Source organism: Propithecus coquereli, unplaced genomic scaffold (assembly GCF_000956105.1).
Source record: "Propithecus coquereli isolate 6110/MARCELLA unplaced genomic scaffold, Pcoq_1.0 Scaffold106, whole genome shotgun sequence".
In the NCBI taxonomy this organism is placed as follows: domain Eukaryota; kingdom Metazoa; phylum Chordata; class Mammalia; order Primates; family Indriidae; genus Propithecus; species Propithecus coquereli.
The window spans coordinates 4,667,133-4,690,105 of NW_012134525.1; the positions used below are offsets into that span (position 1 = coordinate 4,667,133).

At 40.0% G+C, this 22,973-nt stretch overlaps 1 protein-coding gene across 1 annotated transcript in view; it reads left to right on the forward strand.

Annotated features, from left to right (window-relative positions):
* The window catches only part of TEK (TEK tyrosine kinase, endothelial), a 63,880-nt gene that overhangs the window by 4,609 nt on the left and 36,298 nt on the right, over positions 1-22,973 (forward strand). Inside the window, exons 2-8 of the mRNA XM_012646480.1 lie at positions 4,528-4,638; positions 5,573-5,725; positions 10,705-10,836; positions 11,339-11,479; positions 15,820-15,948; positions 17,618-17,769; positions 19,348-19,492. Coding sequence (XP_012501934.1) covers positions 4,528-4,638; positions 5,573-5,725; positions 10,705-10,836; positions 11,339-11,479; positions 15,820-15,948; positions 17,618-17,769; positions 19,348-19,492 — 963 coding nt within the window. The remainder of the gene's footprint in view (positions 1-4,527; positions 4,639-5,572; positions 5,726-10,704; positions 10,837-11,338; positions 11,480-15,819; positions 15,949-17,617; positions 17,770-19,347; positions 19,493-22,973) is intronic.

Consider the following 22,973-nt stretch of genomic DNA (forward strand, 5'->3'; position numbering starts at 1 on the left):
GCTCAGGCTGGTCTCGAACTCCTGAGCTCAAACAATCCGCCTGCCTCGGCCTCCCAGAGTGCTAGGATTACAGGCGTGAGCCACCGCGCCCGGCCACTAATTTAGTCTTTATCAAATACATGTCAGATGCAGACTTTAAGGACCCCATTAATAGATGAGGCTTACAGCTATTGTAACTTAGGTGTGTTCACTAGCTGATGTGTGTTGGACCTGGGAAGGTAAAGTCAGGCCTGATTCCAGAGGCCAGATGTAATCACCACGCTGTGCTGTCTTTCAAAATAGGTGAGATCTTGCCCTTCTGGAACACTCCGTCTAGTAGAGGAAATACACCATGAGTGGACTGCAATGAGGACATGTAGGCCATTTGGAGAGTAGCCATGAGAGCCCCTACCTGTATTCCAGGGGTTGTGTAAGGTCCTGGAGACCGATGAGTGAGTGGGAGCCAGAGAGGCATGGGGGAAAGAGTAGAAGAGAAGGAAGGAAACTCATGACTTGGACGTGAGTGATCACGAGGTTGGTTTGAGGAACTTAATATAGTTCGGAATGGCTGGAATTGAGAGGTGAGAGTGGGCCTGGAGAATGGTAAGTCTGGAGAGCTGGTGTTGGGGGATGAGTGTGGAGGTCTTGAGTCTGTGTCTCCAATTCCACACACAGTTGTCCTTCACTCCATCTCCCACATTGGTAAACTGTGGATATACTGTCTACACAGGGCTGTTGTGAAAATTGTTCAAAGTTGTAATGGACGTAAAACTACAGTATTACCCTGAGTACTTATCCAACATTAAAGGGGACAACTGAAATTTAGCTCAATTGTTTTTCATCCATGAGAAATATCTTTGTGTACAACTTTTATTGCCATCTACTTTTTTCTCCAGCCCTTAATGAATAAGTGGATTGTGTTCTTAGTTAAGTTCTGTTCATTAATTAGCCCAGCCAAACAATCTTAAGTCATGTTCTAACCCAGGCCTCAGTAATCTCATTTAAAAATGAGATCGTTGGACTTTACAGCCTTTTGAGTTCTAACATTGTATAATCTATTAAGCCTCCAGAGCCAGGTTCCCTGGTTCAAATCCTGGCTATCCCATATACTTGCTGTGTGATCTTGGACATGTTACTTAGCCTCTTTATACCTTAATTTCCTCATTTGTAAAGTTAGAATAATTATAGTATTTATCTCATAGGAGTATTATAAAAATTAAATATGTAAGGTGCTTAGAACTGCACTTGGTCCACCGTAGGCACTATTAAAAGGTGCTTTTTGTTTTTATGAACCAGTCAAGTCACATGACATCAATATGTATACCAAATACAAGCCAGGCTGCTGTGTCATCAGCAAGCCTGAAGTAGACCGTTAAAGTTGGAACTCCTTCAGTAGTACTCAGCAGAGAACAATCAGCCTGAAGACATTAATGCAGGAGGTAACAGGCTGGAGAGCAGCGAATTCCGGTGATGGCGCCCCTGAGAAAATAGCTTAAAAGGCACGAAGTCTGAAATAATAGAGAGCCACAGAGTAGGGGAGGGGGAAAGCTATTGGAGTCGAGCCTACTGGGGAAGCTGGGTTCTTTTCAGAATACAGTGCTGAGTGAGAAGGGCCACGGTCAGCCAAACAATCTTCACACACAGGGGCAGAAAATATAAACAAGCCACATGGAAAGGAACAACAGTGTGAAATGATCAGAAAAAATTCTCACAGGCACCTAGGAGCAGGTCGCAGAGAGCAAGAGACGCATGCATCAGGATGGCTGGATGAAGCACCTTGTCAGTGTGAGCAGGAGCCCCAGGAAGTCCACCCCCTCACCGTCCAGTTCCCGCCTGCCTTCCCCTGTGTGGTTGGTCCATTCTAGCACTATAGGGAAAGATGCCCCTCAGGTCCACATCATAAATGTCAGCACAGCGGTGTTGCCGTTTATTTACACTGACCTCTTCCAAACACCTCGGGGCTTAGCTTACATTGTTTAATATTCCTAACAAGCTGTGAAGGTAGATGTTATTGCTTCTGGATTACAGGTGAGGAAACTGAGATTTGCAGAGCTGATGTAACTTACTCAGAAAGGTCCTATAAGTGGCAGAGGGTGGATTCCAGCCCAGGACCATCTGACTGCAGTGCGCACACTGCCCTTTGTGCTACGTTACGCTCCCCTGGGTTTGCCCCAGGTCAACATCTGCATGAAAATATTCACATACCTGGCCACCAGGGAAGTCCTGGCAGGGCACCACACCTGGGTCCACAGGCACAGCCCACAGCCGAGGAAAACAAGCAGAAAAACCTAAAGCCTGGGTCTTTCTGAGCATGGGTCAGAGGCATCTTCTGTCCTGCCAGGGTAGCTGTCCAAACCAGCAGTGCTCACAGCACTTAGTCAGTCTCTCCCAAGACACCCATCTGAAAGCCACAGATGAGAGGAGAACGATGGCGCAGTAACCAGATGATTCACCACGAGGGCCTCAGCAGGAGTCTCTACCAGCCTCAAGGCTTGGTCCTGGGCTGAAACTGTATAGAAATTCATAGCTTTGGGAATAGGGTGTTTTGCTATTGATTTCTAATGTAGGTGCCTTCTAGTCAGAGAATTTGTTATTCACAGAGATGTGCTTTGTGGCTAAATAGGGAGAAAATATGCTTGAAAATAACATGTAATTAGATAACTGGGTACAGGGTTTCATGAATATTCAACAGATCTTTAATCATGTTATCAAAATCTTTTTTATATTTCCTTAGTAATTTTCAGTCTGATCAATAATTTTCTGAAAGTTTCCACTGTGCTTGTAGTTTCTTAAATTCTGTCAGTTTTTGTTTTGTGAGTTTTAAAGCTCTATTGTTAGATGCACATACAAGTTCAGGATTATTATATCTTCCTGAACAAGATGTGTGAATAAAATCTTCTAACAAGATTTTATTAGATGGTGGATGGTTCTGTCTTATTCATGTAAATACCATCTTTATTCCGAAAATTCGTTTTGGCTTTAGAATAACTTTTTTCTGTATGAATGTTATAATACCAGCTTCTTTTAGTTCGTATTAGTTCAGTATATATTTTTCTATCCCTTTATTTTCAAGCTGAGGTGTCATCAGGTTTAATGTATAGTTCATGGAAATAGCACATAGTTATATATGTATTTTAGAACTTACATTTTAAAATATAAGATTTTCTTATCTGAATTCATTCCAAGATCCTCTTTTAGCATATATTTGTCTTTCCTTCTTCCATCTTATTCTATCTTTTCCATATCATAATTTTCTTTGGGCCTTTGTTTCTCATTTTATGTCTTTTGTTTCCTTCCCTTCTCTCTTGCCCTCCATGTTGAGGAAAGTTACATCGGCTACTTCTCTTCTTTTAGCAGTGATCCTTATATTTTTAACATTGGCTTAATTTTTAAAAGCCTAAAGTTAATTCCCCCTTATTCTACAGAGTTTGGCTCTCTGCAGATTATGGTATAAATCAAAGGAATGCAGAAACTCTAGTTGCTGGGAGAATGTTAGAAGATTTTATCTTGTCCAATAAGCCAAGGGAATCAGGAAATGTTGTGTTCCAAGCTTGACACAGAGACAGAAATTTTCAGTCAACTGGCTTGTGCTTTTACAAGTCAAATATAGAATAATTTCCCTTGTTTTCTCCCGGCACTGTCTAGTTCCATAATTCTGTCAATTCATACATGTATAATTAAAGGGTAGAAGGCAAGATACTGGATTCCATCCTTGTCTTTATTCTTCGGTATTCCATATTTACGCCATTAGTAATAAGTCCAGCATTGCACTCATTCCATTTGAGGAAGGCCTGTGGCATGCTAAAGCAATAAGAATTATTTGAAACAACAACAACGACACAAAAGGACCAGGGGAAAAGACATTTGACAAATGTTTTTTCTTTTCCACTTTGGGGAAACTCATATTCCATTCATTTTTTTTTTTTTTTTTACTTTGAGGAACTTAGTAGGGATTGGAGAAGGATGTCCGATTCACAGGTAATGTGGTTTATTGTTTAATATCATGACTTAGTTTGATAATAAATACAGTTGAGTCTCTCAAATCCAAAAATATGAAATCTGAAATGCTCCAAAATCAGAAAATTTTTGAGCGCCAATATGATGCTTAAAGGAAATGCTGATTGGAGTATTTTGAATTTTTGGATTTGGGATGTTCAACCGATATAATGCAAAATATTCCAAAATCTGAAATACTTCCGGTCCTGAGCATTTTGTATAAGGGATATTCAATCTGTGTTAATCAACACTAAGTTCTCATCTCCCCAACTGGACACATGCAAATATTGTGTATATGTACATTGTTTATATATATTTATATTTTTATAGAGGAAATGACCATTCCTTTCATCAGATTCCTAAAAAAGTCACAAACTTAAGAAAGATTAAAACCCATCATTTACCACTGTTTTTCATATCCTAAAAACTAGCTGACTCCTAGCAAGTCCCTGCCCTCATCTTTTGAGGTGACTGAACCTCAAAGCTGAGTTGCTTCTGTAGAAAATGCGTGACCTCATTTTTGGTATTTGTTTTCTCTCTCTCCTTTAAAAGCTTCCTTCCTACCAGCTACTTTAACTATGACTGTGGACAGGGGAGATAATGTGAACATATCTTTCAAAAAGGTATTGATTAAAGAAGAAGATGCAGTGATTTACAAAAACGGTGAGTGTGTGTTTCATTTCCTTCCAGCACCGTGGTGTGAGACATCAGATAACACATAACATATTGGATCATTGTCCTATTGCAGTCTTGGGGGCAGATGTTTGAAGTAAAGCTGCTATGATGCAAGCTTACCAAATTCTGTGTATGATAGAAGCCCTCTTAGGTGAGATGTTTGGTTACTTAAGCAAATGAAAGTGGAACTCATATATATGTATGTGTGTGTGTGTGTGTGTGTGTGTGTGTGTGTGTCTATACACACATATATGATAAATATATACATTCATAGATATATGAATACACATACATGGTACATACAATAAAACCCCATGATAATGTGATAAGTGAGGTCCTAAATTCAGTCATGTAAAATGTGAAATTGTTTGATTATAAAATTAAGGAAATGACCACAGTAACCCTAGGAAGCCAATTGCCAGCAGTTCTGGAGGTCCAACTATATAATCCAAATCTGTCTAGTTCCTAGCTATGGTTTGCAGTTGCCTGATCCAGCTGGACTACTGATGGGGAACATTCTGAATTCTGTGGGTGGATAGGATTTCTAGGTTAGAGCAGTGATTCTAGCTATCTCCTGGTTAACTGCTAAGTTGACGGGATTACTTGACACTTCCCACCTAGCTTTGCCTGCCCCTCTATGTTCACCTCTCCTTGTAGAAGATAAGAATTTAGACTACCTCCGTCTTCATGTGTTTGGGAGCAGATCCTGCAGACTAACCTATCTGCTCTATCACTGTGCCTTTCTTCACGATTGGGAGAGCATTGAATAATAGTTCCACCTTTTCATTCTTCTCCTGCATCCAGTATGTGAGAGCACATTTTCTTTATTAGGTCAGGGAAAGCTGATTAAGTGAAGAGACCAGACGGGGAAAAAGGAGTGTTTGTGTGTGACCTATTGTTCTCCACTTTTCTCGATTAATAGGGTCCTTCATCCATTCAGTGCCCCGCCACGAAGTCCCAGATATATTAGAAGTGCACCTGCCTCACGCTCAGCCCCAGGATGCCGGCGTGTACTCGGCCAGGTACATAGGAGGAAACCTCTTCACCTCGGCCTTCACCAGGCTGATAGTCCGGAGTAAGTGATTGAGGGGCCACCATCTCTGATGGTGTAGTTAGGATTTTTAGTACAAGTAACATAAATTGACCCTGGGTTCTTAAGCAAAAAACCAGAGATTGGTTGGAAGGATACTAAGGACTTTTAAGAAATTGATGGGAAGCTGACAAGCAAGTTCCAGAAAAGACAAGCTCCAGGGAAGATCTGGGTCTGAGCGATGGGAGGTGGGTGGCAGGGGGAGGGGAGTGGACTTTCCCTCTAGGCTGCTTCCATTACCATAACTCAGCTTCAACAATGTTTCTTTTACTTCCAAATTTTGAATTCTTGGGATAAAGAATCAGATTGGCCTAACCTATGTCAGAAGTCCACCAACCTAGACCAATGAGCTTGGTGGATCTTTCCAGATCATTTAACTCTCAAAGATGATTTTTATTTTCAGGTTTGAAAAATGTAGGCGTTTGAACTAGTGAAAACTTTTATTTTTCCCATTATAAGTATTGAAGTGGTGAGTAACTATCACCATTACATTTTCCCGTAATTTTTTACAGGAAATTGATGTATAAAAAGCCAAAGATTTGTCCCGAATTTTCCCCAGCTATGTTAAGTATTCGTGATATTAAATATTGAGGTGTTTAGGCCTAAATACCTGGGCTGCTTTGTCATTCCTGTAATGATTGGCATCTCTAATTCATAAAGATTATTGATTTTGCTTTGCATTATATTCATTCATTCATTCAACAAAATGTCTTTATCATAACTCTGTGCCAAGAATTGTGCTGGTGTTGAGAATACAGGCTCATAAGATAAATCCTTGTCCCTTGGGTAATTCCCAATCAGGGCAGGGACATGTATAATTAGATAAATAGATATTGAAATTCGACAACAGAAGTATGAAAAGTGTCATTCATCTAGTTTATGCCCCATGCTAAGCCACCTCTATGAGTGTAAAATATAGCAAGGTATTTTATAGGCAGGACTATTTGAGCTTGAGTCAAGAGGAATCTGCCTATATACCCATGATTTGTTTCCTCCTAGATGACTACTGTGCTTGACTTTTCTTCTATTAAATGTTAGAGCAGCCTTTTTATAAGACCAGTCTTTAGAAAAATATAACTTATGATGACAGCAGAACTACAGTTTTCAGCTTCCAATAGTTTGCTTTACAATTACTTCTATGTGAAGTTTCTGTTGACTTGGGAAAAGCAAGTAACATTCCCTTTTATTCCACTACACAGGAAAGTCCAAATGGCAAGGAAGCAATTTGCATTTATTTCATTTAGATAGTTTCTCTATAATCTGATACAACACCAGGTACCAGGCATATACAGAGGATAAAAGGGGGGTACATTTCCTAGGAATATCAGAAACATCAGATGTTGATACATGGTTGTTTGAGATGGGAAAACCAGAGTGTTTTTCCTAATCTCCATTCTCATGAACATAACACATCTGACACCAGATGTGTGTGTGGGGGGGTTTTCTTACACACCAAGCAAGTCTCCAGCAGTCATCAGCCGTGTTTCCTACAATTTAACTCAATTCTGACTCTATCTACCTGGTGTCAGATCCTGCAGGTTAAGTACTCAGTCGCATAAGACTGCCTTCAATTCAGATGTCAGTTGCAAGGCCCCAAGCTGTGACCTGTGCTTCTAACAAACCGCTATAAATTGGGGGTTCTCAAGACTCCCTCCCTAGGTTGGATTAATTTGTTAGGATGGCTCACAGAACTCAGGGCAACACACTTACTGGTTTAGTATAGAGAATATACAAAGGATATAGATGAAACAGCCAGATGGAAATATGCACAGAGCAAGGTGTGAGAAGGAAGTACGGAGCTTCCATGCCCTCTCCAGGCGCATCATCCTCCAGGAACCTCCATGTGTTCGGTGATCCAGAAGCTCTCTGAATCCTGTCCTTCTGGGTTTTTATAAAGGCTTCATTAGGTAGGCATGATTGATTAAATCATTAACTCAACCTTCAGCCCTTAGTCCCTCCCTAGAAATTAGGGGTTTGGGCTGGATGTCCCAATCATGCCTTGGTCTTTCTGGTGACCAGCCCCCATCATGAAGCTATCTAAGGATCTCCATCCACCAGTCATCTCATTAGCATACAAAAGGCTCTCTTTTTTTTTTTATTTGAGACAGAGTCTCACTCTGTTGCTCTGAGTAGAGTGCCATGGCTCACAGCAACCTCAAACTCCTGGGCTCAAATGAGCCTCCTGCCTCAGCCTCCTAAGTAGCTGGGACTACAAGCATACACCACGATGCCAAGCTAATTTTTTAAATATTTTTGGTAGAGATGGGGTCTCATTCTTGCTCAGGCTGGTCTTGAACTCCTGAGCTCAAGCTATCCTCCCGCCTTGACCTCCCAGAGTGCTAGGATTGCAGGCACGAGCCACCGCACCCAGCCAAGGCCCTCTTATTTCTCTAGAGATTCCAAGGGTTTTTAGTATCTGTGTTCCAGGAACCGGCAGAGACCAAACATATACTTCTTATTATATCATATTGTCACAGTGGTAAAAGGCTTAAAGCTTTTAGAAATTTTTTAAATGTTAAAACAAGCATGACTTAGCATAGTATAGAATTTGAAATTCATCTGAACTTTCAAGATAAAGCAAAAAATTTTAAACACATTTTGATTTCCAAGTTGTCTCTTTTGAGATTGGTAGGAGTACATGTTCATTCCCTCGTGTTAGGAGTGTTTTAATGAAACAGTATGAGAAGCACTCCTAATATCTAAAATCATTCTAAGAAAATTCGAGTTGGGCTACAGTCAATTCCATTTAAGAAAACTTTTCCCCAGTAGGAGTTCTTTGATGTTTAGTAAAAAATGATGTACAATTAAAGGCATTTGTCCATTTCTCAAAGCTATGGGGTATTTCTCCAGGATAAATTGAAGCCTAGAAATAGTGCTTAAAGATTTTGTATTAAAAATCATAATGATTATATTTGTAGGATTTTTTTCTGTATAAATTCAATTCCTGACCAGATTTCTCACAATATAGAATTTTTCTCTGTATGCTGTGAATATCTGATTTCTTAAAATACAGAGTCAAAAGGCTTTCAAGAAAATAGATGTCTAATTGCATACTTGTTGCTTATCAACAAACTCTTTTCCTGACTTCTCTAATCCCCAAGAGATAATCCCTGTTATTCTCTAGAGCTGTATCCTTTTCTCCTTCCCAGGATTAGGTGTGAAGGTTGGGATAGGTCTACAGGTAGGTACAGGACTAGAGAACATAGTTTAATGTAGCAGGGAACTCATTTTCATTGACATTGTCTGCCATCATTAGTTTCCAACATGTGCAAATAACCTGTGGTCTCTTAAGACATCACTAATTGTTCGTAGCCTCTTTCCCTTTACATATTGAGGATTATATTAATATTTGCTTTTAGATATTTTGTACCTTTATCTACTAAGTGGAAGACTGTAAGAAATGGTCTGTGTTGACAGTCTTCCTGATTGTTGTAGAGAAAATACTGATAACCAGGAGTTCCTGGAAAGAAATTATCAGGTTACATCAGCTGTAGGCACAGGTCCAAGCTTACCACTGTGAGACTAACAGGGCAGAGACACTAGTTCTCTTCAGATGAGAAATGAAACTAAATTCCTGATCACAAAGGATCATCCAATCCCCTTGGGTTTTCCTCATATTAGAAGGTATCTTTTAATCTAATTAACAATCTAAAATCACCAAGGGTTGGAGAGAAGTAGCCAGGAAATCTGATTCTAGAAGGATTTTACCATCCTTATATGTTAGGTTTTGCCTGTCTTGTTTCACTCCATTTTTATCAGCTGAAAAATAGGTGGATGCTGCTAGTTCCTATTTCCCTTTTAGCCTTATCCCTTCTCCACATTCTCTAGGCCAGAGGTTCTCAAACTCTAGCATGTACCAGAATCACCTGGAGGGCTAGGTAAGCACAGATTACTAGGCTACCTCCAGTGTTTCTTATTCAGTATGTTGTGGGTAGGGGGTCTGAGGTTTGCATTTCTAAGAGATTCCCACTGTGGAAACTACAACTCCAGTGTCTAAGCGTACCTACAGGTCCCTGAACATGCTGTGTTCCTTCCCATGCCTTGTCTTTGCCTGGAACACACTCTCCAGCCTTATCTTCTTTGCTACTTAGGTGGCCTCGCAAATTCAGCTCACATACCACCCCCTCTGGGAAGCCTTCCTTTATGCCCTCTTCCATGCCCAAGACAGCATTAGTACTCCTCGTCTTTGTTTCTAGCATCATCTCCTGTTTACATTTCTGTCTCTATTACCTTTTAGAGAAGAGAGACTATATTCTGTGCTCAGTTACCAGTGTCCACTAAAATGATTGACACGTATGTTGACCCAAAATAAGCGACCAAGGCAAAGGATCTCAATCATCAGAGGTTTGTTAAGCCAAAATTGAAGACACACTCAGGAAAAACACAAACCACAGACAAACCTGTGGCTGTTTTTCTGAAGGAGAATTTGGAAGTTTCAGCATTTAAAGGCATACAGAAAGAAAGAAACGTGTGTGGGGTAGTGAGAGAAAATGGTTACATTCCTGTGAGACCCAGGAAAACCTACATTTTATATAAGATAAGGCAAATGTTAGAGGAGAAGGGAGTGAAGGAAACATCAATGATATAGATGTTCCTGGGTAGGTGGAAGAATGTCTGATCCTGTCTTGTCACTGTTCTGTTCTTGTGAAGATAAACTTGTAATTCATTATTAGTGTGGAATAGGAACAGACTTCAGTTTTAGGAGCTAGACTTAGCCTGCAGACCTAAAGTTACAATTTGCATGTCCTCGCTATGGGAGGCCAGCAAGGAATTTCCTTAATGAATGATCTGTGAGGCCCGATCTTCACAGGTGCCTGAGGCCTTTACCTCCCCTTTTGCATAAGGAGTTGAGGTGGAGGTGGTCCTGAGATTGTTATTTTCTTTTTACACATAGTAGGTGCTCAATAAAGGTTTGTTGAGTGAATGTGCTCTACTCATTACAGTCTTGTTTTCCTTAACAAAAGGATGTGAAGCTCAAAAGTGGGGACCTGAATGTAACCATCTCTGTACTGCTTGTGTGAATAATGGTGTCTGCCATGAAGATACTGGAGAATGCATTTGTCCCCCTGGGTTTATGGGGAAGACATGTGAGAAGGGTAAGTCCAGAATTCTTGATAAGTAAGTTGTGGATTTAAAAAGCCATTGCTGCTGGATCTAGAATTTTAGATCTGGACACAGATGGTAATAGAAGCTAAATGGCCTCCATTAGACCATATGATACCTTTGTGTGAATTAGAAAAAGGTGCCCTTTCCTTAAGGTTCTTTATTGCCAACCACTGGAAAGTTATAATAAGTATACAAATCTATGATGTCTGCAATGTGAATGTCACCCCTAGATTTGTGCAGTGTACAACCTGTATAACTGTGGGTGGTGACCCTGATGGTGGTGGTGGTAGTGGTGGTGGCTCTGTGGGGCAGTTTCATTATCTGTAAAATGGGCCATAAGTGCGTGTTCATCCTGCCCATGCCACAGCTGAGGTCATACTATTTTCCACGTTCTCTAGTCTAGTAGAGACTAAGCCAAAGAAGAATTTAAGCAGCATTTCAAGGGGTTGCATATTTGACTCTGAATTAGCTTTTCTTTTTTTCCTCCCAAAGCTTGTGAACTGCACACGTTTGGTAGAACTTGTAAAGAAAGGTGTAGTGGACCAGAGGGATGCAAGTCCTACGTGTTCTGTCTCCCAGACCCCTATGGGTGTTCCTGTGCCACAGGCTGGAAGGGTTTGCAGTGCAATGAAGGTATGCACCAATCACACCCTTGAACAGAAAAAGTTCTAGCAGGTGTATAAAGGAGATCCAGGTTGCTAGAAATCACAATGTAGGATATAGCTGGACTGCTTAATCAACTACCCACTGATGGGCTACAGGGTTTTGAATCATAGATGTTTTTGTCCAAAGTTAATTATACTTTCACAGTAAGACTGTGGACCTCATAGAAAGTACTTTTCATACATATCACCTGGGGATCTGATTAAAACATAGATTCTAATTTGCTGGATCTGGACTGGGGCCTGAAGTTCTGCATTTCTAACAAGCTTCAGGTGGTTCCAATACTGTTGGTTTTCAAACTGCCGTTTGTATAGGAAGATCATAGAATTTTTTGTTTTTTTTTCAGTGGGCCATAAAAATCAGAGCTTCTAGGTCAGATCCAGATGGAATTTGTGGTTTAAAAATAGAAGTTAAGATCTTATCTGCTGTGGACTTTACTCAAGCGGTACTAACTTCACCTACTCAGAGTCCCTCTGTCCTTTCTGAAATACACTTTCCTGTTTGACAGACTCAGTGGTGTGCGTTTGACATCTACATTCCGGCATGTGTTTCACTTCTCTGTCGCACAGTAGCTGAACATGAACCTGCAGCCGAACATGCAGACTCTCCCTAATGAATGTTAATGTGGCGAATTAGCCAGAACTCAAAGGCTTTCCAGTGTTTACCTCACAAGGTAAACATATATGGCACTAATGAGAGCTATGATGGAGTTCCCAGCAACTTGGTATCAATGCTCCAGGGCAGAGCAGTTCAGTGGAAATATAAGCCATCTGCATACAGAATTTAAAATTTTCTAGTAGCCACATAAATGAAAAAAAAAACCAATAGGTTAAATAATTTTAATCATTCAGAGCTCTGTGCCAAGAGGAAAGGTCCAGTGTCTACTAGAATAAATAGTGCACAACCTTTCCATCACCGGTTCTGAGTAAAAAGTAAAGGTAGTTGAGACTTTTAAAAAAATTTCCCCAGGTTTATTGAGATGTAATTGAGAAATAAAATTTGTACATATTTAGGTGTATGATGTGATGTTTTGATATACATTGTAAAATGATTACCCCTGTCAAGCTAATTAACATATCCATCCTGTCACAGTTATCTTTTTTTGCAGTGACAACATTTAAGATCTACTTCTTTAGCAAGTTTCAAGTATATAATATAGTTTTATTAACTGTAGTCACCATGCTGTATATTAGATCTCCAGAATTTATCCTGCATGACTGAAACTTTGTACCCTTTGACCAACATCTCCCCATTTCCTCCACCCCGCAGTCCATGGAAACCACTATTCTATCTGCTTCTGTGAATTCAACTTTTGTAGATTTCACATATAAGAGAGATCGTGCAGTATCCATCTTTCTGTGCCTGGCTTATTTCAGTTAGCATAATGTTCTCCAGGTTTATCCATGTCGTTGTAAATGACAGGATTTTCTTCTTTTTTAAGGCCGAATAATATTCTAGTGTGTGTATCAAATTTTCCTTATCCATTCATCCGTTGATTGACACTTAGGTTGATTCCATATCATCGCTATTGTGAATAGTGCTGCAATAAACATGGGAGTGCAAATATCTCTTTGAAATACTGATTTCATTTCCTTTGTATATATACTGAGAAGTGGGATTGCTGGATCATGTGGTTCTATTTTTAATTTTTTTGAGGAACTCCATAGTATTTTCCATAATGACTGTACCAATTTACATTCCCACCAGGGAAGGTTTCCTTTTCTGTACGTCCTTGCCATTATAACAGGTATGAGGTGATAATATTATTGTGGTTTGATTTGCATTTCCCTGATAATTAGTGATGTTGAATATTTTTCATATACTTTTTGGTCATTTGCTTGTCTTCTTCTGAGAAATATCTATTCAGGTCCTTTGCCCATTTTTGAATCAGGTGATTTTCTTGCTATTGAGTTGTTTGAGTTCCTTATATATATATTATATAGTAATCCCTTATCAGATGTATGGTTTGCAAATATATTATCCCATTTTGTACATTATCTCTTCACTCTCTTGATTGTTTTCTTGCTGCAGAGAAGCTTTTTAGTTTGACACAATACCACTTATCTATTTTTGCTTTTGTTGCCTGTGCTTTTGGGGTGGTATCCAAAAAGCCATTGCTCAGACCAGTGTCAAGAAGCTTTTCCCCTATTCTAGTAGTTTTACAGTTTCAGATCTTATGTTTATGTCTTTAATCCATTTTGAGTTGATTTTTGTATATAGTATGAGATGAGGGTCTAATTTCATTATTCTGCTTTTGGTTATCCAGTTTTCCTACACCATTTATTGGAGAGAGTATCCTTTCCTCATTGTGTGTTCTTGGCACTTTTGTTGAATCAACTGACCGTAAAATTTGTGGATTTATTTCTGGGCTCTTTATTCTGGTGCATTGGTCTGTATGTCTGTTTTTATACCAGTACCATACTGTTTTGTTACCATAGATTTGTCATATATTTTGAAATCAGGTAGTATGATGTCTTTAGCTTTGTTCTTCTTGTTCAATATTGCTTTGGCTATTCTGGGTCTTTTGTGTTTCCTTATGAATTTTAGGATTTTTTTTTCAATTTCTGTAAAAATGTTATCACAATTTTGATAGGGATTGCGCTGAATCTGTAGATTGCTTATTTGTGATTGATACAAAAGTAAAGACTACATCTTGTCATTTTTGTTATTGAAACAAACCATCAGAGCCCCAAAGAGCAAGCATCTATAGCAGTTTGGTTGAAAGTCTTCTAGTGATGTTACAGTTGGCCACAATAAGGACAGCCAGCCAACAGAATCCATTCATCATCCACCAAATTCTAAGAACTGTCCTAGGAGGTTCAGTGAGTGCCAGAGGGAAAATAGTGGTTAGTGGTTTTACCCTGTCCTCACAAGAGCTCATTTAAGGAAAGAAGCACAGTTTGCACATTGAGTGGCTGAAATACTCTTCTGTACAGTAAAAATTGAAAACAGGCTTAAAGAGACTAATGCTTTAAATTCTCTTGATATTTTAGTTTTCAGCAGTTTGACCATAATGTGCCTAGGTATAGTTTTCTTTACATTTGTTTTCCTTGGAATTTAACAAAGTATAGAGTAAATTTCAACAAATGGGGAAATTTAAATCATGATTTCTTCAAATATTTTTTCTATCCCTATCTCTCTGTTCCTTCTTGGACCTCCAATTACATGTGTTAGACCTTTTGATATTGTCCCATAGGTCCCTGAGGCCCTCATCATTTTTTTCTAACTTTTTCCCTATCTTTGTTCTTCTGATTAGATATTTGTTGGTCTAGCTTCAAGTTCATACACTTTTTTGTCATCTCCATTCTTTTGCCAAGGCTCTACAGTGATATTTTTATTTCAGACATTGCATTTTTCGATTCTAGAATTTATTTTTGGTTATTTTTTATAGCTTCTATTTCTATACTGAAATTTCTTATTGTTTCATGTGTTGTGAGCGTATTTTACTTCACTGAGTGTAGTTATCATAGTTGCTTTAAAATTCTTGTCTATTTCTAACATCTGGGTGGTCATGATCGATCTCTGTTGAGTTTCTTTTCTCTCAAGAATAGGTTATAGCTCTCTATTTCTTCTAATGTTGAGTAATCTGGAATTATATCTTGGATATTGTGACTGTTACATTGTGGAAACTCTGGGGTATGATACGGTCTTTTGAGGATGTTGATTTTGTTTTGTTTTATTTTATAATAGCAGGCAATTAACTTGGTAGGACTCAAACTGAAAACTCTTGGGCATCAGGTCAAACTCAGTTTAGTTCTTTTATCTTTAGCTGGGCTGCTTTGAGTCTGCACCAAGCATGCATGGTTCAAGGATCAGCCAAAGGTTTGGGACTTCTCTTTGATACTCCCTTTCTGGTTTTCCCCCTCACTTTCCAGTGGCTGTGGTTGCCCTGTCTCTGTCCACAGATTCATCAGGCCAGCAAGATTGCAGGTTTTCTTTGGAGTTTTAGCCTCCTCACATCATGTTAACTGTGCCCAACAATTAGGTTAAAAGCTATCTTCCAAATTTCAATTTCCTTCCAGAACCGGCTTTGTTTTGGTTTTCCCCACTCCACTCTTTTGTGCTTTCAGGTAGTTGTTTTCTGAATGTAGTTGTATCCATGAGAAGGCTGGTCTGGTAGAAGCTTATTCATCTCTAGTGGAGGCAGAACTCCCAACCCTTTAAGTTCCTGGTAATTCAGATAAATCAACCCTACCTTATATGAATCAGCAAGGTTGATAGATCAGAGAGAAAAATAAAACTAGCCTTCTACAGCCTTAATTTTCCCCATTCCCCTGTATTAACTCTGGTTTTGCTGTCTTTGTTTACAGCATGCCTCCCTGGTTATTATGGGCCAGATTGTAAACTTAGGTGCAGCTGCACAAATGGGGAGATGTGTGACCGGTTCCAAGGATGCCTCTGCTCTCCAGGACGACAAGGGCTCCAATGTGAGAAAGAAGGTAAAGCAAGGTAACACTGTAGTCAGGGCCACGTTCAGCGTGTTTGAGCCAAGCTTTGCTGGTGTAATTCTTGCCCCAACATCCCAAGATCCTGAAGCCTCTTCTGTTTTCATCTAGAAGTTGGGAGAAATTTATTCCAAATCCTAAGGACAGCATTCTAATCCTTCTCTATGGACACTCATAGTAGTCTTCATTTCTCATTCCACTAGGAATAAACCATGTGATCTCTGTGGCACATTAAGTAAAGATTAGCCAGCTGAGAGCTCTACCGACCTCTTCTGCATCCTTTTCTGGGACCAGTCTTTTCTCTGGATATGCATAACAGGGAAAGAGCTGCTTCGGAGAGATTTGGACAAAGGGTATTTTTACAAAGAGATAGAAAGAATGAAACAAATAGAAAAGGTTACACTTAAAATGAAATTTTAAATAATTCTAGTTCAGAAATCATCCTAGATCAGGAGGTGGCAAAGTTTGACCCACAGACCAAATATAGCCCACTCTCTTTATTGAGAATAATTTTATACCGTAATGTTTACCCCTTTAAATGTATAATTGTATAAATATATAATGGTTTTTAGTATATTTACAGAGTTGTGCAATCATTGCCATAATCTAATTTTAGAACATTTTTATTATGTGAAAATAAACCTAGTTCCCATTAGCAGTAACTCCCATTCTCCCCTCCCTCCAGTCTCTGGTAACCATTAGTTTACAGTTGACCCTTGAACAATGCAAAGCTTAGGGAAGCCAACCCTCCTCGGAGTCAAAAATCTGCATATAACTTTTGAATCCCCCTCAAAACTTAACTGCTAATAGCCTACTGTTGACTGGAAGCCTTACTGATAACATAAATAGTTGATCAACACATAAATAGACTAGTATCTCTGTATATTATATACATTCATGAAATACCTTTTTCTTAATTTTTTTGATATTTTTAGGCTACTACACAGTTTGTGAGTTGTTTCAAATTGTTGCAAATCTCCAAAAAATTTTCCAATACATTATTGAAAAAAAACCTGTGTATAAATGGATCCATGCAGTTCAAACCCATGTTGTTTGAGGGTCAACTATATTTTCTCTCCATAGATTTGCCTATTCTTGACATTTTCTTTTCTCTGTCTTTTCTTTTCCTCCCTCCCTCCCTCCTTCCTTCCTTCCTTTTCTTTTTTTTCTTTTTTATTTTTAGAGACAGAGTCCTGCTCTGTCACCCAGGCTGGAATGTAGTGGCACAATCACAGCTCACTGCGACCTTGAACTCCTGGGCTCAAGCAATCCTCCTGCTTCAGCCTCCTGAGTAGCTGGGACTATAGGCGTGTGCCACCATGCCTTGCTAATTTTTTTATTTTTTGTAGAAACAAGATCTCGTTATGTTGCCCAGGCTGGTCTCGAACTTCTGTGCTCAAGGTGATCAGCCTTATGGTGAAGAATGTGGACTCTGGATTCATAAAAAGTCCAGTGAGCCTGAATCTGGGCTCTGAGCCTCAGTCTCATCTATAAAATGGAGACCACAATAGCACCCACCTCACAAGTTTATTATGCATGATAAAACAATAAAATACTTGCAAAGTTCTTGCCCAGTGCATGACTTGCTACAGTAGTTATTTTTATTACTACTATTGCTGCTGTGTTAAGGATTCTATTTCACAATTCTGTTTTCTTCATTCAGGCATGCCAAGGATGACCCCAAAGATAGAGGATTTGCCAGATCACATAGAAGTAAACAGTGGCAAATTTAACCCCATCTGCAAAGCCTCCGGCCGGCCACTACCTACTAATGAAGAAATGACCCTGGTGAAGCCAGATGGGACAGTGCTCCATGTAAGAGCCATTCTTAATCTGCCTACCTGACACCATAAAATGTTTTCAGTGCAGTAATCACACCCTCGTAAAGGCTCCACTCCAGGCTTGCTTCCTCCTAGGCCAGCGTGCTGTTAGCTTTGATAAAATGCCCTGTTCCTGGGGAGGCAGAGCAGACTCACTGCAGTCCTTTGCTGGCCAGTGCCACAGTACAAGGTTGGGAATGTGCCCATGGTGGAATTGATGGAGATGAGCGCCAAGGACGACACTCATCCTGCAGAACTGTCCAGCTGGGTGTGGGGAGAAGTACATGTCTGCCTGTGTAAGGCTCTGCCCTCACAATAGCCCCATGTCTCTAACTCTTCATATCAGAAACAGTAATGTGGCCCTGTGGCCCCAAAGGGGTGTTGCAACCCATGAATCAGCAGGAGATTTAGGTGCTACCAGGTACTACCAGGACATGGAGTTCTGATGATTGGTCTCCTCCTACCATGCTCTTTGGAGCAGCAACTTGGAGAGTACAGAAGAGGGAGTTCAGCATGATCTATCTGACTCTACATAGACAGGTCTTGAATCTGCTCCCAACATTTTCAATTCAGAAACTATGATCTGTGGAATCCCTTAGTTCTGCGTGCATTCCTGGGGTTTCCCCTGCACCTTCACTTTGCCCTCATTACTGGTGCTCACCATTGGTGAGGGCGCTATCACAGCAGTTCTTTTTTGCTAGAAAAAACTGAGCACCTTTCTAACATGCTTTGCTTCTTTCTCTTAACTATCCCAAATGCAGCAGACATGGGAGCCACCCAGAATTTCTGTATGTTACAAGTGATCCCCAGGAAATTGATGTATTTTTATATCTAAAGATTTTAAAACAGATTTTATTTTTTTCTCAAAGATGACTAAAAATCAACTTGTCCAGAAGGCAGGTATGAGTGACCTTCTGGGGGCAGGATACACAGAATGTGCCATTACCAGTGTCCACATATCAAATGTTCCTCATTCCACTCAACCCATCAGGTAGAAGAAGCCAATTGACAGCTTCCAAAATCTTGTTGGCTTTTTCATGAGTTAATGGAAATGCTACCATTTAGTAAGGACCCACTATACTATACGTAACTTCTTAATTAACATTACCTGTCCCCTTTTTGGCAGAAGTAGAAACTGGCTGAGGGAAGTTAAGTAACTAAGGAATTGGTCAAAAGTGGCAGAGGTCAATATGGACTTTGACTTTTCCTGCTATACCACACTTAATAGCACACTTAGGAAGCCACCCAGCCATCTCGGTATTAGGCTGGAAAGGAACACATCTTACCAACAGCAGTGTAAAAGAAACTAGACTCCTTGCTTGTAAGTGTTTACTCCACACTCCCAAATACACAAATACAACAGCAGGATCTGACAGGGCATCAATCCAATATAAACTTTCAGGGCTACTACAATAGCTTTGGAAATAAGCCAATACTCATATTAGCATTGCTTTTAGCTTCTTGATCTCTCCTAGAAAACTTCTTATTAAACAATGAGATGGGGTCATTGTTCTGGACCTTTTTGTTTATACCTCCCTAGAAGTTTTTATTTTTTTGTATTTGACCTTTCCAGCCAAAAGACTTTAACCATACGGATCCTTTCTCAGTAGCCATATTCACCATCCACCAGATCCTACCCCCTGACTCAGGAGTTTGGGTCTGCAGTGTGAACACAGTGGCTGGGATGGTGGAAAAGCCTTTCAACATTTCTGTTAAAGGTAAGTTTCATTTTCCAGAGGAACAGCTTGTATCCTTGGTGTACTGTGTTTCTGTATTGCTAAGAAAAGTTGCTGTGTCTAGACAGAAACTCTTTCTGACCACTAAAGTATTTTCCAGGATACTAAGCCTAGCCAATTCTACTCTTAGGTATATGCTTAATAGAATGAGTATATATGTTCAAAAAAGACATCTTTAAGAATATTCAGAGGTTTTATTCCTAATAGCCCCAAACTGAAATTAACCCAAAGGCCCATCAACATTAGAAGAGATAAATGAATTGTGGTATAATTTATATGTGTTAGTTTGCTAGGGCTACTATAATAAAGTACTATAGGATGAGTGGCTTAAATAACAGAAATTTATCTTCTCACAATTCTGGAGGCTAGAAGTCCAGGATCAAGGTGTCAACAGAGTTGTTTTCTTTTTTTCTTAATTACTTTTTAAAATGAATTAATATTTTTAGAAACAGGGTTTCACTCTGTCACCCAGGCTGAAGCACAGTGGCCTGATCATAACTCAGTGTAACCACAAACTCCTGGGTTTAAGTGATTCTCCCACCTGAGCCTCCTGAGTAGCTGGGACTACAGGTGTGTGCCACCATGCCCGGCTAATTTTTTAATTTTTTTGTAGAGACAGAGGCTCGCTGTATTGCCCAGACTGGTCTCCAACTCCTGGCCTCACGCCATCCTCCCTCTTCTGCCTCCCAAAATGCTGGGATTACAGGCATGAGCCACCACACCCTGCCCCAGAGTTGAATTCTTCTGAGGTCTCTCTCCTTGGCTGCGAATGGCTGTCTTCTCCCTATAGTTCTCACAGGGTTTTCCCTTTGTTCCTGTGTCCTGATTTAATCTTCTTACAAGGATACCAGTCATACTGGATTATGGCCCACCCCGATGAACTCATTTTAACTTAATTACCTCTTTAAAGGCCCTATCTCCAAATACAGTTACATTTTGAGGTACTGATGGTTAAGACTTCAACATATGAATTTTGGGAGGAACACAATTCAGCCCATAAAGTCATGCAGAGGAAAATTAAATAGCATTAAAAGAGAATTCCTGCACTGATCTGGTTGAATCTTGCAGACATGATAATGAATGGAAGTATATGCTTTATGATTCCATTTATATAAAGTTAAAGAACAGGCAACACTGATCCTCAGAGACAGAAGTCAGGATAGTAGTTACCTCTGGGTAAAGGATGTTGACTGGGAAAGGGCACAGGGGTGCCTTCTGGGGGGCTGGAAATGTTCTCTGTCATAATCTGGTCGTGGTTACAAGGGTGTATACATAGCTAAAGTCCCTCGAGCTAAATACACTTAAGATTTTTGCGCTTTACATTATGTATTTTAAATCTCAATAACAATATTGTGATTTAACAAATAACAAAATCTCAATAACAATGATTAGAAAAAATGATGGGTTACTAAGAGGAAGGTTTGGGAGCAATTATTTCCACCCTTGTAAAAGTATCACAGACTAGCATGAATGGCTGTAAGAAAACGTGCACTTGCTGGTTTAAACAAAGTGGGGGTCTTGTTTGATCATACAAGGGAATCATGACGTGATGAATGAATTTACTCACAACAGTGCCCTCTTTTCTCACCTAAATAAAATGTGTATCCAGTCTTACCTAACTTAGTACTGGCATGGTCAGCCTCCAGGCAGGGGATACTGCTTGATTAGGCTCCTTACTGGCTTTGTTATTCTGTCTTTGGATAACTTCCTAAATCTTTATTCAGTCAGTCAATAGAATGTACTGAAGGCCGATTATGTTTCAGCTCCTGTTCTAGGCACTGGAAATAGAGCAGTGAATAGTATGGGGGAGGAAAAAAACTTATCATGGAGCTTACATTCCCACAGGGAGATAAGCAATGAGCAAATAAATAAGTAAAATGTATAGTTTGCTACAATGCTGAGTGCCAGAGAGAACACTAAAGTGGACATGAGGGTAGACAGTGCCGGGGCAGGGCCGAAGGGTGACTATAACTTTAAATAGGGTAGTCAAGGCTTCCTGAGAAAATGATATTTGAGCAAAGTCTTGAAGATCATTTCTAAGGAAGGTGAGTCAAAGCATCAAGACAGAGAAGAAAAGTAAAATTACTGAATATTGCAATGTACCCCGAAATCTGAAACATTCCACATTCTGTAACACACACTCTTGGGCAGGAAAAACAAAACCAGTCATGCACTTCCAAGTAGGTTGGGCTAATGGAGCTATGGAGCTCACTGGAAATTCAGTTGACTAACATTCGACACCTGGTAGGTGCAGGTGAACAAACCTACATGGACTTTGTCCTGATGTAGTTTTGAGTGTAGTGCTGTGTTTTACAAACTTTTTAATATTAGCATCCCATTAAGGAGGTCTTTTAAAAATTTTATTCCAAAACTCCCTCCTATCACCATAAATTTTAATATCACAGTTGTACTGTATTTCTGTTTATGTACTGTGGCTCTTTGGAGGCCTGCAAGCCATTGTAATATCTAAAAGTTTTTCATCCTCCAAGAACCAATTTTCACCTCCTTGGAGATGCTGTCACCACCATTGAGAATACATGGTTTTTGAGATGGGGAGATTTTTCTAGATTATCTGAATGAGTATACTGTAATTACATCAGTCATTAAAAAAAAAAAAAGGGCAGAGAACCATTCCTGATAACAGTCAGAAAGAGATGTCATGGTAAAAGAAGATCTGAGACCTGATGTTGTTGGCTTTGAAAGTGGAGGAAGGAGCTTTGAGCCAAGGAATGCAGGTGGTCTTTGGAAGCTGGCAGGAGCAAGGAAACAGATTCTCCACTAAGCCTCCAGAAAGGGACACAACCTTGCTACGTCTTAATTTTAGTACAGCGAGACCCATGTCTGACTTCTGACCTCCAGAACTATAAAACAATAAATTTGTGTTGTTTTAGACTGAGACATGAATACGAATATGAATATATGGTCTAGTGGGAAGACCAATATTAAATAATCGCTCAAACTTACAAACAATAACAAATGCTGAAAATGACAACAAAGGAAAAGTAGAGGTTCTATGAAAGCATGTGGCACTCCTAACTGAGGTTCTGGGATAGATGCCTGTGAGGAAGTCACGTCTGAGCCAAAAGCTAACCAGGAGAAATACTGGGAGGTGGGGAATTCCTTGCAGAAGAACAACATCCACAAAGAAACCAAAAGGAAAGGAGCTTGCTGTTTTGGTAGTTGGATGACTTCTGAAGGGTCAGCGGGACTGGGGAGTCCCGGGTAGGGGGAAGAGGAGGCTGGGGGGTAGGCAGGGGCCCAGTCATGCAAGGCCTGGCGGATCATGCCATGAATTTTGGATTTTATCCTGCATGTAATGAGAATCCACTGAAGGGCCTTGAGCAGGGGAATGCTTGTATTTTAAGGACACATGCAGGCCGGGCACGGTGGCTCACACCTGTAATCCTAGCACTCTGGGAGGCCGAGGCGGGTGGATCGCTCAAGGTCAGGAGTTCGAGACCAG